This window comes from Gobius niger (assembly GCF_951799975.1).
Source record: "Gobius niger genome assembly, chromosome: 23".
Classification (NCBI taxonomy): Eukaryota; Metazoa; Chordata; class Actinopteri; order Gobiiformes; family Gobiidae; genus Gobius; species Gobius niger.
Window position 1 is genome coordinate 16,886,026 of NC_136874.1, and position 15,541 is coordinate 16,901,566.

General features: G+C 40.2%; 1 protein-coding gene across 4 annotated transcripts in view; it reads left to right on the top strand.

Moving 5' to 3' along the window:
* LOC306981751 (neural cell adhesion molecule 2-like) overlaps positions 1 to 15,541 on the top strand; it is a 453,723-nt gene that overhangs the window by 395,240 nt on the left and 42,942 nt on the right. For all 4 annotated transcript variants that reach the window (XM_079581397.1, XM_079581398.1, XM_079581395.1 and 1 more), the window contains exons 10-13: positions 1,448 to 1,635; positions 4,351 to 4,447; positions 10,087 to 10,260; positions 15,237 to 15,356. In XM_079581397.1, coding sequence (XP_079437523.1) covers positions 1,448 to 1,635; positions 4,351 to 4,447; positions 10,087 to 10,260; positions 15,237 to 15,356 — 579 coding nt within the window. The remainder of the gene's footprint in view (positions 1 to 1,447; positions 1,636 to 4,350; positions 4,448 to 10,086; positions 10,261 to 15,236; positions 15,357 to 15,541) is intronic.

Below are 15,541 nucleotides of genomic sequence, written 5' to 3' on the forward strand. Positions count from 1 at the left end.
CACTCTATGGAAGATTTTTTTTGTCTCATCAAAATGTGAATGTTAAATGTCTGAGAATTTGATGCTTTGAATCTTTTTAACATTGAAATACGTTTTTTTTTTTCAGTAACTGAATTTTCACTGCTCATTTTTGAAGGGTTTTAAATTGAAAATGAAAAATGCACCTTTTAAATATTCACCGTATTATTTTTCAAAACAATCAATTCAGCAGTCTAAATTCAGAGTGTCAAATTTGCAATAAAAAATCAAATACATAAATTCACCCTTAGAATGTTCAATGAATATTCAATGAACATTCAACAGCTGAAATTCAGAGTGTCAAATTTGCAGTAGAAAAAAATTAAATTGGAAAAAATCACCCTTAAAATATTCAATATTTAAAGAATTCAAGCCCTTAAACTCAACAGTAAAAATTCCCACAGAACATCCTGGACACCAAGGCCTGAGCAATCGATCCTGGATGAGCTGAGATGCAGGATGTTTCCTATTGGTTTGTGTCTTTAGAGGGCGGGACTTACAGATGAGGAATCAGGAGTTGAAGTGGATCGATTGTTCAGGCCTTGGTGTCCAGGATGCTCTGTGTGAATTTTTCGCTGCGAATTTCTCAAACTGAATTTCTACTGTTGAATTTAAGGGCTTGAATTCTTTAAATATTGAATATTAAGGGTGAATTATATGTGGAATATTCAATGTCTGAAATTCTACGACAAAAAATATTAAAAGAAAAAATTAAATGCAGAAAATTCACTGACATTTAACATTCTGATGACACAATAAATCTTCCATGCACTCTTGGCGTTTTTCTTATTTCATCAGATTTTGTCCATGAATATAGGTAATTTTGGCCATTAGTAAAACAAAATGAAATGCTTAATTTTTCAATGAAAACATAAAACGACAGATAAGTTTAAATTGATATCTGGACATATTTGTTTCTCTTATTCACCTGCAGCGTCTGGCTTTAAGTTCTGCCCCAGAATACTGCCGAGGCGAAGGTGTCCAAAAGTACTTTCTAAAGCCCGACTGAAGCTTAGGGGACCTTTTAATGAAGCGCGCCTTCTTCTTCGTTTCCTTTGGAGACTTTGTGTGCCAAAGCCACCGCGAGTCAGTTTGGGGCGCTTTGATCATGCGACGCAGCCCCACCTTTGATTGGAGTGTTTAATTGGCTGTCACAAACGCCAAGCACCGCAGACGTTACTCCTGCTAAGCAACTCGCTCTTGTCTTTGAGCCAAGAAGAAGCGCTTTTCCAACTTTAAACTGACAAAATGTGGGAAATGAATCTCTGGTAAAATAGAAATGAGTTATTTCATTTCAGTCAGTCTTTTGTACGAATACTTGTCCAGTGGTGTCCCCCACAGCTCAGAACGTCTCTTTACTTCTCCAAACAAATAGAAACGATATTTACCCACGCTTTCTTGTTCATTGTCCTCTATTTGCCGTGTTTAGACATCCCGAAGTTCCTGACCAACCACACGGTGTACTTCTCGTGGGAGGGAAACCCAGTGAACATCAGCTGTGACGTCATGTCCAACCCCGCGGCCACCATGCTGTGGAGACGAGAGCGCTTCACCATCTCCGCCGAGGGGACGCCCAACACCCGGATACACAGCGCGGAGGGCAAGTCTGTGCTGGAGGTGAGTGCGGCGGTTTCATCCAGTGCACAAGCATGAAACAAAGCAGTTCAAACACGGCCGTGGGAGAGGGAATGGAACCAGCGTTGTTTGGGTTAGAGGGAAACGTCTCTATCCTCGTCGTAGGCCTACATGTGTTTGCAATGACGTAGTTCAGTTTATGCCGCCATGTTGAGGATCCAAGTAGAACTATGCAGCACCACTACATGCAATGATGCAGCTGTGCATGATGAACGTAAAGGACAGCAGATTAACAGTAGCATTTGTTTGTGATTGTAATAACAGCTCCAGAAGATAATGGTAAAGGAGAGCACGTGTTTATGTGACCAGTGTGGGGTGATGTTTATGAGGCAAAGGCCGCCCAGCTACAGCAGATCTGAGAAAAACTCCTGAAGACTAAACAGTCAAGACGTTAGCATGCTACTACAGTTAGCATAATAAACACATGTGCGGCTCACACCTATGAACCCTCAACAGCAGGGGTCTCCCACAGGCGGGCCATTCCTGTCCAAACTGCGGCCCATAGTTTTTTTTTTATTGGCCCGCTGCAATTTCCGCCACAGTGGAGAAATGATTATTTGTTCATAGAGGTAAATGGGAGATGTGTTTGTTTAATGAACACAGTATTTATGTGTTCATAATCACAATTCCTAATAAATTGAGTCAGTTGATGTTAATATTTTTGAAGGGATTCATGTTAAGTTACTGTGAGCTATACATCTCTGTCTGTGCTGGAGAGTAATTGTGTTCTTTCTCTGTGGATGACCTTCTCTCTTTTATTAAAAATACATGAAAATCCATGAAAAGAAAGCTGTGTTAAAGGCTGTTTTTTACTGTAAGCATATTCAGTTAAAAAGCATAGTTTTTGAATTTGCTAACTTTAATACAAAAGTGAAGTTATATGTCTGACCTCTGCTGAGTGCAGCCCAGTTGTTTGTATATGTTTCTGCTCTAGTCCACTCCATTGCGGAGTTACTACAAAAAGAAAGCATTCCACATGTGTCCAGCAGAGGGCACTGACATAAAAAAGACATCTGGACATAAACAATACATTATAGCCATGTGGTAAATCAATAGTACAGTGTTGCAGGAACTTGTGACACTTGTGTTGTAAAGTGCAATACAAGTGTCATTATCATTCATTTATTGATTGACTGCGGAATTCTTCCGCAGTCAATCAATAAATGAATGATGAATAAATGAATGATGAATTATTGGTTTTCATGTTCTTTATTATTATTCCTCTTCCATCTTTTTCCCGATTTTCTAGAGCTTTCAGCACCTTCATGCTTTGTGCAATTTATGCAAGTTATGCATCAAAACGTTCCGCATGTTGAGGAGAAGGTGCTATTACTTTTGGGACTTCTGCAACTTACGGTTTTTCCGCAATCGGCCAAAATGTCGGAGATTTTTCCCATTGACTTATAATGGGGCTGCTGCAAATCCATGCTTTTCTGCACTTTTTTCTGCATTTTATGCAATTTCTGCACTTTGTGCATGTTCAGTTTATGCAACTTGTGGGTTTTGAGAAAAAAATGGCCTTCTGCAGATTTCCAGTTTTTTTATACGAGAGTTTGAAATTTTTGCATTGGTGTGTATGGGGGGAATCCAGCCAATGGAGAGACTCCAGGACTTTCAGCCATTTGTGCTTCTGCCAATCAAGCACTGAGGCCATTTCAACAGTTTGACCAGTTTATGGAATATGAAAGTGTATGCAATATTAACAATTTATGCAAAGTAACCACTTTATGGGATTTAACCAGTTTATGCATTTTAAAGCGTTTGTGCAACTTAAGAGTTTATGCCATTTAGGATTTATGCATTTTAAAGCGTTTATGCAATTTACACAATTTATGCAAATTAACCCATTCATGCATTTTACCACTTTATGCAGTTTATACAGTTTATGCAACATGACATTTTATGCATTGTACCAGTTTATGCAAATTGGATTATGCAAATTAAGCAATTTATGCAATTTGAACAGTTTATGCAATTTATGCATTCGCTTCCCGCAATTCCGCAGTCAATCGCAATGGCGCAGCCATTGCCTTTCTAGTTGAAAATGGTTTCCGCAATAGTATTTTCCCAATTAAACACATTTTACTGGAGCTTTTGTTTCGGGACCCCGGCAGTACACTTTTGATAAACTTTGGCCCCCAGGGTATTTTACTTGGCGGCCCCTGCTCTGCAGTAACAGCTCAGCTCTCACCTCGGTCACATGTCGTCTCTAAGGCTGAATATTTGGAGGGTGGTTGGTCTTCTGGGAGATGTTTCTTCAGCCTGTGGCTCAGCTGCTGTATCCATATTATCTGATACTTTTTAGTGGTGTCTGTCTGTATCTCTCCAGGCACTTTGTCATGATCAACTCCTCAGGTTTTGGTTTTCTTTAAATATGAAGTGCTCATTCTGGATGTAGCCTCTTGACTTCAGTCAGTGCAGATGTATAGTTATATATGTCATACACTCACCAGAAGTCCCCCAGAAAACAGCGAAAGTGAAGTGACTGAAATGCAGGTAAACCTTCCGGTGTCATTGGCAATGAACTGAATGTTCCACCGACTTGAACTTTTATTAATGCTATAACTATGATGGAGTGGAATGACACAGGTCTGCAGCTGAATACAAAGTGTCTTCATTAAAAGTCTGTAGTTACTCGAGCGTCTTGCAAACATCGACTGTGAAGTTTTGCTAACGACCCGGCGTTTGTTCCTTTAGGTGACTCCCATGTCCGACCGGGACTTTGGCCGCTACAACTGCACGGCTCGGAACAACATCGGAGTTCGATATCAGGAATTCATTCTGGCACAAGCAGGTGGGTGCCGTTAATGACTTTTTGTACTTTCTGATTTGTATAGATCTGGCTCTCCCCATTCAAACCGCTGCACAGCCCTCTGATGGTAATGGAGCCTTATTTGCAATTCCCAGGCAGATAGACTCCTCTGCAAGTCCCCGGCCCAATTCAGCCCAGGCCTAATCTCACACAGCGCATAGGCCCGGCACGGTCTATTTACTGAAGCACCTCCTAATTTACTGTAGCGCATTGTAATACACAACAGCGCTGTCCAATTATGTTTAGTGCAGATTGGATCCCAGCGCTGAACAGGAAGTGGGGAGCATGAGATGACCTAATATGGACGCAGTGAGAAAGAGACACAGGACTGAAAGAGCCGCGTTATGGACAATTATACGTACTTTTATTTGAATCGGCTCTCTGAGGCTGTGTTTGCGCAGAGGCCTGTTTCGTAAGCTCCGTCTGGAGAACGGAAAGAATGAACGGATTTGGGGGACGACTTCAAATGGGCTGAATCATGCACCGACAACGCATGACAATGACATTTGGAAGCGTGCGACAGTTACATAACAGTCTGGAGCTGGGAGAAACAAATGGTTTGAACGTCAGGTTTAACTTCTGAGCTTGAATCAAAACATCTGAGAGAGAAACAGGCAGACGTAGAAGAGGAAATGACGTCAGTGTGGAAGAGGAGGAACCTTTTCTGATTTACTGCAATGATAGTGAAAAGTCCAGAGAAAGTCAGACAAAACTGAGTGTGTTTTGGATGCGGAAACAGTCTGTTTGAATGTGGAACATGTTAAACTGAAGGACTTGAGTCTCACTGTGGCCTGGCTAAATAAAAGGAGTTTTAAATGAGACGGTGAGAAGCACTGAGGTGGACTTTTTTTTTATTTTATTCAATCACGAAAGACTTGCATATTGGGTAGTCACAAAATCCAGCAGTGGGCGGAAATGATATATAAAACGAAACGAAAGAAAAAGAAGACGGTTAATAGCCAAGATGGGACGCTCCAGGATCAATTGTTTGGAAGGTTTTACCGCTGACTGTTACTCTCACCAGAAAACCTACTAAACAGTTGATCGTGGAGCGTTGTAGAGGCCGCCGTGATCGAAAGTAAAGACACCATGCTGACCACTCACAGAGCTGCAGGTTCACCATAAGGTCAATTACGCACAACTATCAACTTTTTTTCACCTAAAAAGTTGCGTAATGCACCTTTAATGTTTACAGATTGTGCTCACGATGTCCAAGTGAACATGCATCTGTAGTTGTAGTAATATAGACGGCCTTTAGGGGGTTCCTTAGAAGCTGCTGTAAAGTCCCGAGCTCCAGCATAGAGCCTCATAAATCTTTATTAAAACTCTAGACAGAACATCGCCATAGTAACACATTAGAACGAATGGCAATTCTGTTGGCCATACTGTGTCTTTCAGAGCGAGTGCGTAAACAAGGAAACATCATTATAGTCCCTTTAAATACTGACTACTATATTTACATCATATATATGTAAACATTTGACCTTGCATTTTATTACTTAACATCAAGCAAAGTTTATCTATTCTTAAGGGGAGACACTACAGGCAAAACTCATTTTTTCTGTTTTCAGGTTTTGGGTCAAATTGGTCTCTGAACATACAAGCTTTCACCCGGAAACAGAAAATATGCCTAATCTTCACAACAACATGTTTAAATATCGCGCTGATTCAATGTTCCCCCATAGACTTATATGGGAGAACACAATTTCAAGGCCCTTTTTCTCAAAACACATTTTTCTGTCATTGTGGCGACACTATGTCCACGTCAGTCGGACCTAAAGACTTCACATTTTCCAGCCTTGGACTGAACAATATTTGGAAGATTTTTTCAGAGGGATTTTTTATTATTTAATCCCTAAGCCCCATTTATTGAGTTTTGAATGTCAAAAAATGTCAAATTTTTCCACTAAAAAACAGCTTATTTTAAAACTAAACAAGAAATCCAAAATCCCCTCTGAAAAAGTCTTGGTAACTCATTCATCAATAAAATGAAACCATACATTTGAATGTAGCTCAATCCATTATTCAGATTTCGTCGCCGAAAAGATGGGAAATTTGGGGCATTTTTAGGCATAAAACACCTTGTTCTTATAAGAAAAGATAAAATGACAGAAAACTTGCAATGTATTTTTTTCTCACATTCATGCCAGTGATCGACAGCAACAGTTTCAAATTGATATCTGTGAATATACATTATTTCCCTATTCACCTGCAGTGTCTCGCCTTAAGTCATAGAAGGAAAGAAAATGGGCGATTGAAAATACTTCTTCACAAATAATCCTTTAGCAAGTATTTAGAAGGAGAAGATCTTTATTTATATAGCGCCTTTCACAGACATTGTCACAAAGCGCTTTACATGAGACAATTGTGTATTCACTCCACACTCGGCGGTGGTTAAACTACGTTTGTAGCTTCAGTTTCCCCTGGGGGAGACTGACTGTTGTCGCGACTGCACACGTCTGCATGACACCTCCATGCATTCACACACACATCATTCAGCCTGGCCTATTGTACATGTTTTTAGTGGTAGGGGAAACAGGAGTACCTGGAGGAAACCTACGCAGACACGGGGAGAACATGCAAACTCCACACAGAAAGGCCCCGTGCAGGTGGGAATCGAACACGGGACCTTCTAGCTGTGAAGCGAGAGTGTGCTACTGTGCCGCCCTGCTGAATACATTCAATGGAGTTGAGACAGTGAATACAGTAACTGTAGAGTCGTGCTGAGACTATGAAACAAGTGCTTCAACCCTTTAACCTCCACCTGAACTGAGCACATTTTCTCCACTTTGGCTTTACCCAAATCTAAAAGCTTCTTGGAAAAAAAGCATCAAAATAGCAACAAAAGCGAAATGAAAATGAGAATGAAAACAGAAGAAAAAAGTGACAAAAAAGCCTATATAAAAGAACAAAGATGATGGATGTCACAGGCAGATACAACATCAGTGAAAGAAAACATTTCAACTGGACATTTTCACACATAGTTGCAATCTGCAATCTTCACAACAGTGCAAGGCAAAAAGACCTATTTAGATCAGTTTTGTCGGTCTTAGCTTTCAAATGAGGCAATACATAGGCTGTAAACTTTTCGATTTGGAGTAAAGCTGCACTGGAGAAAATGCACTCGGTTAAGGTGAGGGGGAAGAGATGAAAGAGTTTTCTGAGTAAATCTGTCTGATCTGAGATAAAACAAATCAAAAACAATGACTTTGTTTGCATAGTTCATGGCCAAGATCTTCGCTTGTGCTGTTGGGTAACGGTCAGAAATGCACTTCCTTAAAAGTCACTTTCCCACAAGGTCAAAAATACTTGATTCTAAATGTGGAACAGAACTTAAAACATAAAGCGGTAAACAGCCTCTAACGTCATCACCGTGACTAATCTGTTTAGAGCAAACGAGATGACAAAACTCCGGCCGAATGATCACCGCTGATTTTCTTTACAAATCCGGCGAGGGCGACGTGTTTGGGACCAGTCGCCGCTCGTGACAGGCCCCGCCCAGATTACAGATTAGTTTTTCATAATCACTTATCCCTTCCATGTCGCTGTCATGTTCCCACTGGTTAAAAGTGTTCCCATGCAGAAGTAATTAACGGTTACATGCCGTCGACGACTCCTACAAAATAAAAGCTTTATTTATGAATGGCACTTTTGATTCCAGCAGCTGTTTGTATGCTCTGTGCACTAATTATCATGTTTTTGTCTAATGGAGTGAGATTGCGGTTCATTTTCTCTTCAAGCGCACACTTCAAACGTGTTTTTTATTAATTCAAGTTTGCGGGCTGTAATTTTCTAATCAGCTACAGCACCTGAAACAAAATAATTGGTTTCGACTTGATGGATAAAGCAACAGCAGCAACAACAACGTAGGAGTTTTGCAGAGGGATCATTCGCTAAGGTGCAAGAACACTTTCATCTTAAAGAAACGCACAAATGTGATTGAAACGCCACTCGTTGCCACTAGTTACGGTTGTCACTGCTAAACCTCGTCTTTTACAGCATTACACTGTAAAATTCAACTCATTGTGCTTACTTGGAATACACTGTAAAGCATTGTTCTTAAACCCAATGTTAAGTTACCAGTAACGCTAGTATGATTAAGAAGACTTTCACAGTATTCAATACTTAGGATGCAAGTTCTGATTACTAGACATGTTAGTACTGACAACTAAGAATTCCTAGTACTGATTAGGGTTGGACCATTTCGTGTTGTATATCGTTATCATTGTAATTTTGATGATGATAAAGGATGTAAATTGCTTGAGTTGATCATATTTGAGAGGAAATTAGAATGGCGCTAAAAAAAGAATGAAATACCTTTGCATTAATCTTCTCAATAGGCATAAGTAATTTGTCAATTATATCATCAAATATATCGTGATGTTTCTTTTTTTATATAGAGATTTTAGGCCTTAGTACTGATAACTTTTGTTACTTAGATATGGTCTTAACCTGTACTATTATTCTTACTAATGGTTACTGGAATGTTCTTGTTCCCTTAATAGTTTATTCCCATTAATTAACTTATACAACTTTAGTACTTATAGAGGAACCCTGACTCAGAAACAGTTAGTATGAGCAAAAATCTAAAATATCCTTTCATCATTTTATATTCAAGACTGTATAGAAAAGCAGCTCATGTACAAAATACTCTTGTTTGATTTTTTTGTGAAGCAGCCCCCCCCCCCAGGCCCCCTGCCTTAAAATACTGTCCTAGTGTTTCTACAACTTTGCTACAGACTGGAGCCTTCAAATACATTGTATTTTATTTGTGACTATTCAGTATTGGCTAAAGTTCAAATGAATTTGCACCACAGTACACAGGGCAAACATCCTCATAAACCCATACATGTACACAAACATAATACTGCAGTGGAGATGGTAATGACAGCGGTGAAGCATTAATGAACGTGCAGGTCTGTGACGAGTGGCTGTCGTTAAGGAGAGGCATTGGTAACTTATGTTCATGATCAATTCAAACATTGTCCTGTAAACGTCACCAGCCTGGACTCTGTAGGGTCTACAGGCTCTTCCCTTGACAATGCTTTAAGTGTACGGTGCGTGTTGCTCATCATATGGTCGAGAATGTAATTACACGAGGATCATATGTAATTCATAAACAGGTACGGGCACTTAGCTGTGTTTGTGCCGTCCATGGAAGACGACCTTCATCTCGTCTTATTGAGATGAAGGTCGTCCGATGCAGAGGCTGTGCGTGCGCCTGGTTACGGATATTATTACGTGACCACGAGTTTGTTTCACCTGGGGATGAAGCACCCTCTTTATATTTTAAAATGGGAATCTCAGGAAGGAAATACACATCTGATGTTTATCTAATTTAAACTGTAAGATTATTAATAATGCTCCATATGTCATTTTTGTTGATGTCATTGATGCCATTTTGACACTTTTCTACAGAATAGAATGTTTCTTATCTTTAGATGCTGCATGCTTTAGATGTGCTGTATCACTGGGAAATGTAAATGTTTACTACATTTATTAAGCTGTAGGTACTCGGCAGTAGGTAGGGGTATATATAAGCTCCTTTTCAGCTTCTATAACTGGATAATGTGAACGTTGTAAGAAAGTAAAAGATAAACTAAATGTGGCCTGCGTTGCAGATGTCCCGTCGAACCCCCACTCGGTGCGGCTGTCGGCGGTCTCCCAGCGCCTGGCCACGGTGACCTTCATGACCCCAGACTCTCACGGAGGAGTGCCCATCAGCTACTACCTGGTGCAGTACAGGGAGGCGGGGTCGCAGGAGTGGAGGGACGTGCGCTCGCACAGCGTACAGAGTAAGTGCTCCCCTGACCGTCAGCAGTGGGTGCGGACATTCATTCTGATTTTATTCTTTAAAGGAAGGTCAAACTTCATTTTCTCTCACTTGGATCTTGTTTTCAAACTTTCTTTGAAGAGGTTGATGCATAATCCTTTGTTCTGCGATGTTCTGAGGTGAAACATTTGGCCTTTTATCCAGGAAGCTTCCTCTGTGCAGATGTTCCTCTGGTTGTTATCTGGATATCTACATCCATCCAGTTCTACTTGCAACTGCAAAAGGATTAAGAGCGGCTGTTATGCAGAACATTTACATGTGAAGTCTAATCTAACTAAGGATCCGTTTCTCCAGTAAAACCAGTCTTGTCACATGACAGCCACCAATCCAAATGAGAGTCCAGCACGGCAGTGTTCATTTCGTCGATTAAAATATTTAGTCTTAATTTTAGTCAAAGTGATATTTTTGTAACTAAAATTGGACTAAAACTAAATTAAAAGTTTCTCATGAGACTAAAACTGTGACTAAAATGTCCAGATATTTTAGTCGACTAAAATAAGACTAAATAAAAATGAAAAGGAGAGACTAAAATCATCCAAACTTCTATTGAGCGTCTGAAAGAGCCTCAGATCATGTACATTCACTGCCAAATGATCAGCTCTGAGCTTTGTTCATGTGGAGCAGCTCCATGAAGCAGAAGAGCTTTATTAAATATGATTAGAATGAATATTATAAATGCAAAGTCCACTAAATTAGTCTTAAATTTAGTCGACTAAATTTACTTGCAATTTTAGTCGACTAAAACTAGACTAAAATCGAATTACATTTTCGTCAAAAGACTAAGACTAAAACTAAATTAAAATATGTTGTCAAAATTAACACTGCAGCACGGGTCCATTTTTGGAGACCCGCACCCACCCCGCTACAGCACTTACCCGCCTGTAAACCCGTGTTTTTACCGGAGTTAAATCCGGAGTTAAAGGCATTATATTGAAGCACTTTATTTTTTCAATGCACATCTGAACGAAACAACATGACGTTAATGATACACTACAGTGTGTATTGTCAGTGTAAGTGCACACACATGTGCGAGTGATGATGACTATGCACTATTTCTGGTTGACCTTTGGCTGCTGTGTTAGCCTCGATTAGCCCAAGGTGCTTTCAGACTGAACTGTGACGGTTAACTCTACACTTACAGTATATAGTTTAGTTATAGTTATAGTCAACTATACACATTACTATACACGCAGGGTATACCCCAGTGTTAAAGCTCAATGATCTGAATTGAGTTTTTAGTTGAGTTTAGTTTAATTATCACAATTTCACACACAATCAGGGACTCAGCTGATAAACCATCATGTAAAGGCTGATTTTCTCACAGAATGATGTGCATAATGTACATTACCTTTCACTCTTACATACAAACATACATGTGGGCATATTGTCACAGTGTAATATATGGATACATGGATATGTTTTGTGTTGGGTTTGACTTGCTGCCATAGAAACACACAGTACAACCGTCCACTTGGCCTGTGCGAGTTGTGAACCTTCACGCACTTATTCCTTGACCCGACCTCACCTTGACCCTTGCCTGGACGTGGCTGTGCGCTGACCTCGTGTTCCGTCTGTTTTCCGCTGATGCTCCGGAAAACCCCGACAGCCGAGTCGACTGTCCCAGGCGCTCACACTGAAATGAGGACGTACCCGCTGAGAGCTGTTCCCCCATTAGATCCAACAAGTCTGCATCCATTATTGATACCAAGCGCCTGGATAAACATGTGCAAATGAGCCCATTAAGATGGAACATGGATCTGTCCATTACATGTACGCGTTTATGACGGCGGCTTTTAAAATAGTCATCACTTCCCCTCGGCACAAGCGTTTACACATGGATCTATGTTCAGTCGAGTCTTTAGAATCACAGCCCACACCAGACGCTGCTGTTTCAGATTTAAATAAATCTATCAATATTCTTCTCTATTGATTTACTCATTTAATGAACCTCCCGCCTTATTCAGTGAACCCTGTCCTACAATGAAAAGAAATATCCTGCAAATATACTACAGTGTAAAATACTCATTTAAAGGCCCTGTACCAGATTTTTTTGGTTTGTTTTGTTTCCGACATTGAAAGAGGGAATAAAAGTTCATCATGAGACGCTGCAGGTGAAAAAAAAAGATATTTTTCCAGCAATGGTTAATGTTGAGCTAGTTTCCTCCCTGAACATCTAATCCAGGAAGTAACTCTGATATCGCTTCACAAAGCCGTCTCTCCCATGGGTATTTATTCATAAATATTGACAGATTTTACATCCACGTGTCCGGAACGGAAGAGCCGAGAAATGTGTGGCACACAAGTTACAAAAGTTTAGGGCAGGTTTTCTCAAAATGAGGTTTTTGTTGCACTCATGAAACAACCTCAGCACTTTAGTTACTCCTGCTGTCTCCAAACTCTAAAATGTTGGGCTTAAAGGGATGTTTCAGGATTTTTGACATCGGGCCTCATTTATCCAGAGTGTTGTTGATTTCTGGAGATTTTTTTTTTCAATTATTATTCATGCAGTCTAGTTTAGTGGTGCTATGCTAGTGCTAGGCTAGTGCATGTCTATGGTAACTAGTAGCCTGCAATAAAATCAGTCTGGCCCAAGCACCTGAGGTAAATCACTTATAACACCAGACTAACCATATAAATGTCTGTGTGACGGAATAATGTTTTAAATATAAGCATTTTGTTTTTAAAATAACAGCAGCATCAGCTTCCTGGTTGTAGCTACGCAGCGGCGGAGTGATCTGCTCAGTTACCGGATCTACAGTAGTTTGTTTACCTGCGGCCGCATTACTACACGTGGAATTCACAAAGGAGCTTCCTACAAATCTGATATTGTAACATTTGGAGGACGAGCCCATGATTTTGAAGAGGTTTCTAATGCAGGCTACAAGTTACCATCGACATGTGTTAGCCTAGCACTAGCTGAGCACCACTAAACTCTTCAAATATAAGAACTGCATGAATTAAAATCATGTATACGAACACTCTGGATAACTAGGAAATGAGGCCCTATGTCAAAAATCCTGAAAGTTTTTTTCAGAGGGATTTTTTTAATGTCTAATTTCTTGCCTGATATATAAAGCTTTGAACACAAAAAAACAAGGCAAAAAATGGAGTCACTTGAGATGTGCTTATTCAAAATAAACAAGATCCAAAATCCCTCTGAAAACATTTTTGTTACTAATAATATATAATTATTTAGATTTCATGGCTTTTTTTTTTTATTATATGAGAACATAAAATGACAGAAAACTTGCAATGCACTTTTTTCTCATATTTATATCCGTAAAATGTACAGCAGAAGTTTCAAATTATATTTTTTTCCCTATTCATCTGCAGTGTCTCGCCTTAAAATCTTCGCTTTAATGAGTAAAAACAGACTGACCTCACCCTTCACAATGTCCAGTGTTGTCCAGTAACAGAGATTTCCCCCCCAAAACCACTTAAACAGCACAGAGGCCCCTGGTCTTTCCCCATATTCATATTTCCCTTATTCATTCCCAAATACTGACATGCTTGGTGTCCACGTGTAGCACGAAAGGCTTTGACCGAGATGACGCTGTAATCCAAATATGGTCATTTCCTTTGTGGGAGACGGCAGTGGCTGAAGACAGGAGAAACAGACAAACAGACTAAACTTTAGGGCCGTATTCATTCAACTCTTTAACAACATCTGCACTTTAGTCGCTCCATGAGACTCCACACTTTACAGGCTCTGACTTAATCATGCATTTAAACCTGTCTCTAACCATTATTTAGAGAGCAAAGTGAGTTGATAAAAAGCATGATAGTTGCATGTGGTATGTTTGACCGTTGCCAGGTTCCTGTTGTGCGTGAAAAGACTTTGGGGCCCACTCAGAAAGATGATCGTTCCTCCATAAACTCTGGAATATAACAATATGCCCGGACTTGTCTCCTCTCAGCACTTCTGGCCAAATTAAAAAGTCTCCTTATGGTCAGCGAAGTATCCGAGCGCGGCTCCAAATGAGAGCATTTGTTTGCCGCCGCCAGAGAAACGGCGAGCGAAAGCACCTATTAACATTCAAGTGTTTAATTTGTGCAGACGGACCGCGGCTCATTATGCCGGGCTGTGAAGAAATGTGGAGGAACCAGGCAAATTCACTCATAATGGGACTTTCTATACAAACCGCACTTCACATTATCAAAGTTATTACCTTGAAACTTGTGCGAATGCTTGGTAAAAAGGGATTGAAATCTTTTTTTTTTCCTCCTCCTATCACAGATGCAATTAAGTTGTATCTGGCTCAAAACAATCACAGACTGTCTTCTTCGAGTCCAGAGAAATTGACAATTTCTCTTCTTTTGTGAGAACCGTTGCATTGTGTCTTATTTCAAGAAATAATTAGCAGCAAATTCAATTTCAAAGTGCACTGGAAGTCTGTGTGAGATCATTGTTCTAGGTGCTGTTTCCTATTTCTCTGAAATAATCGGTTAAATTAAAAACCTCAGCCGGTTTCAGCAGGTTTTTTTCTCATGCAGCCACTTGAAGATATTCTTTTTATTCAGTCAGAGAGATACAAAACTTGTGAAAACAGAAAGCTTTTTAATTATGATCCCCAATGAGTTACAAACAGAAGACGCCAATACAGAAAGTAAAACTGTTAGGGGAGAGTGGGGGAGATGAGACACTTTCTGCTTTGGTGGTTATTGTGTGAAAACAGTTTTGAATAATACAATTAAATTAAATACATGCAGCCTACGCAGGTTACATTGTAAGAGCAAAATATGAGTCTGCGCACATCTCCATGTTTCATTCAACACAAGCTTCATGGTCAATAAAGTGGAATATTTACCTATTAACGGAGTCACAGAGAGAAGATAACGATAAACTGTCTCTTCTTTATGCTTTTGCCTTGGCCTTCATTCATTCTGTTAATTGAGTTGCATTCCTCTGTGACCTGAATGCCGCGGTGTTGTTTGCAGCGACGGTGGTGCTGACCGGGCTGGAGCCCAACACCACGTACGAGGTCCGGGTGTCGGCGGTGAACGGGAAGGGTCAGGGCGAGTACAGCCACACGGAGAGCTTTCAGACACTCCCCATCAGTAAGTCTGCCTTTTCTCCTACAGCTCCTCTGTGCTGGGTGATAAGCCCCGGCATACAAAGTGTTAACATTATGAACAATGCAAAGTGACCCAGTTACTCCAATATACTGAACAAATGAGTTTATTTTCAATCCGCTTAAAGCCACGTCTCTCCTTGACCCGCTGCGGTCTGCTTTACTGCTCAT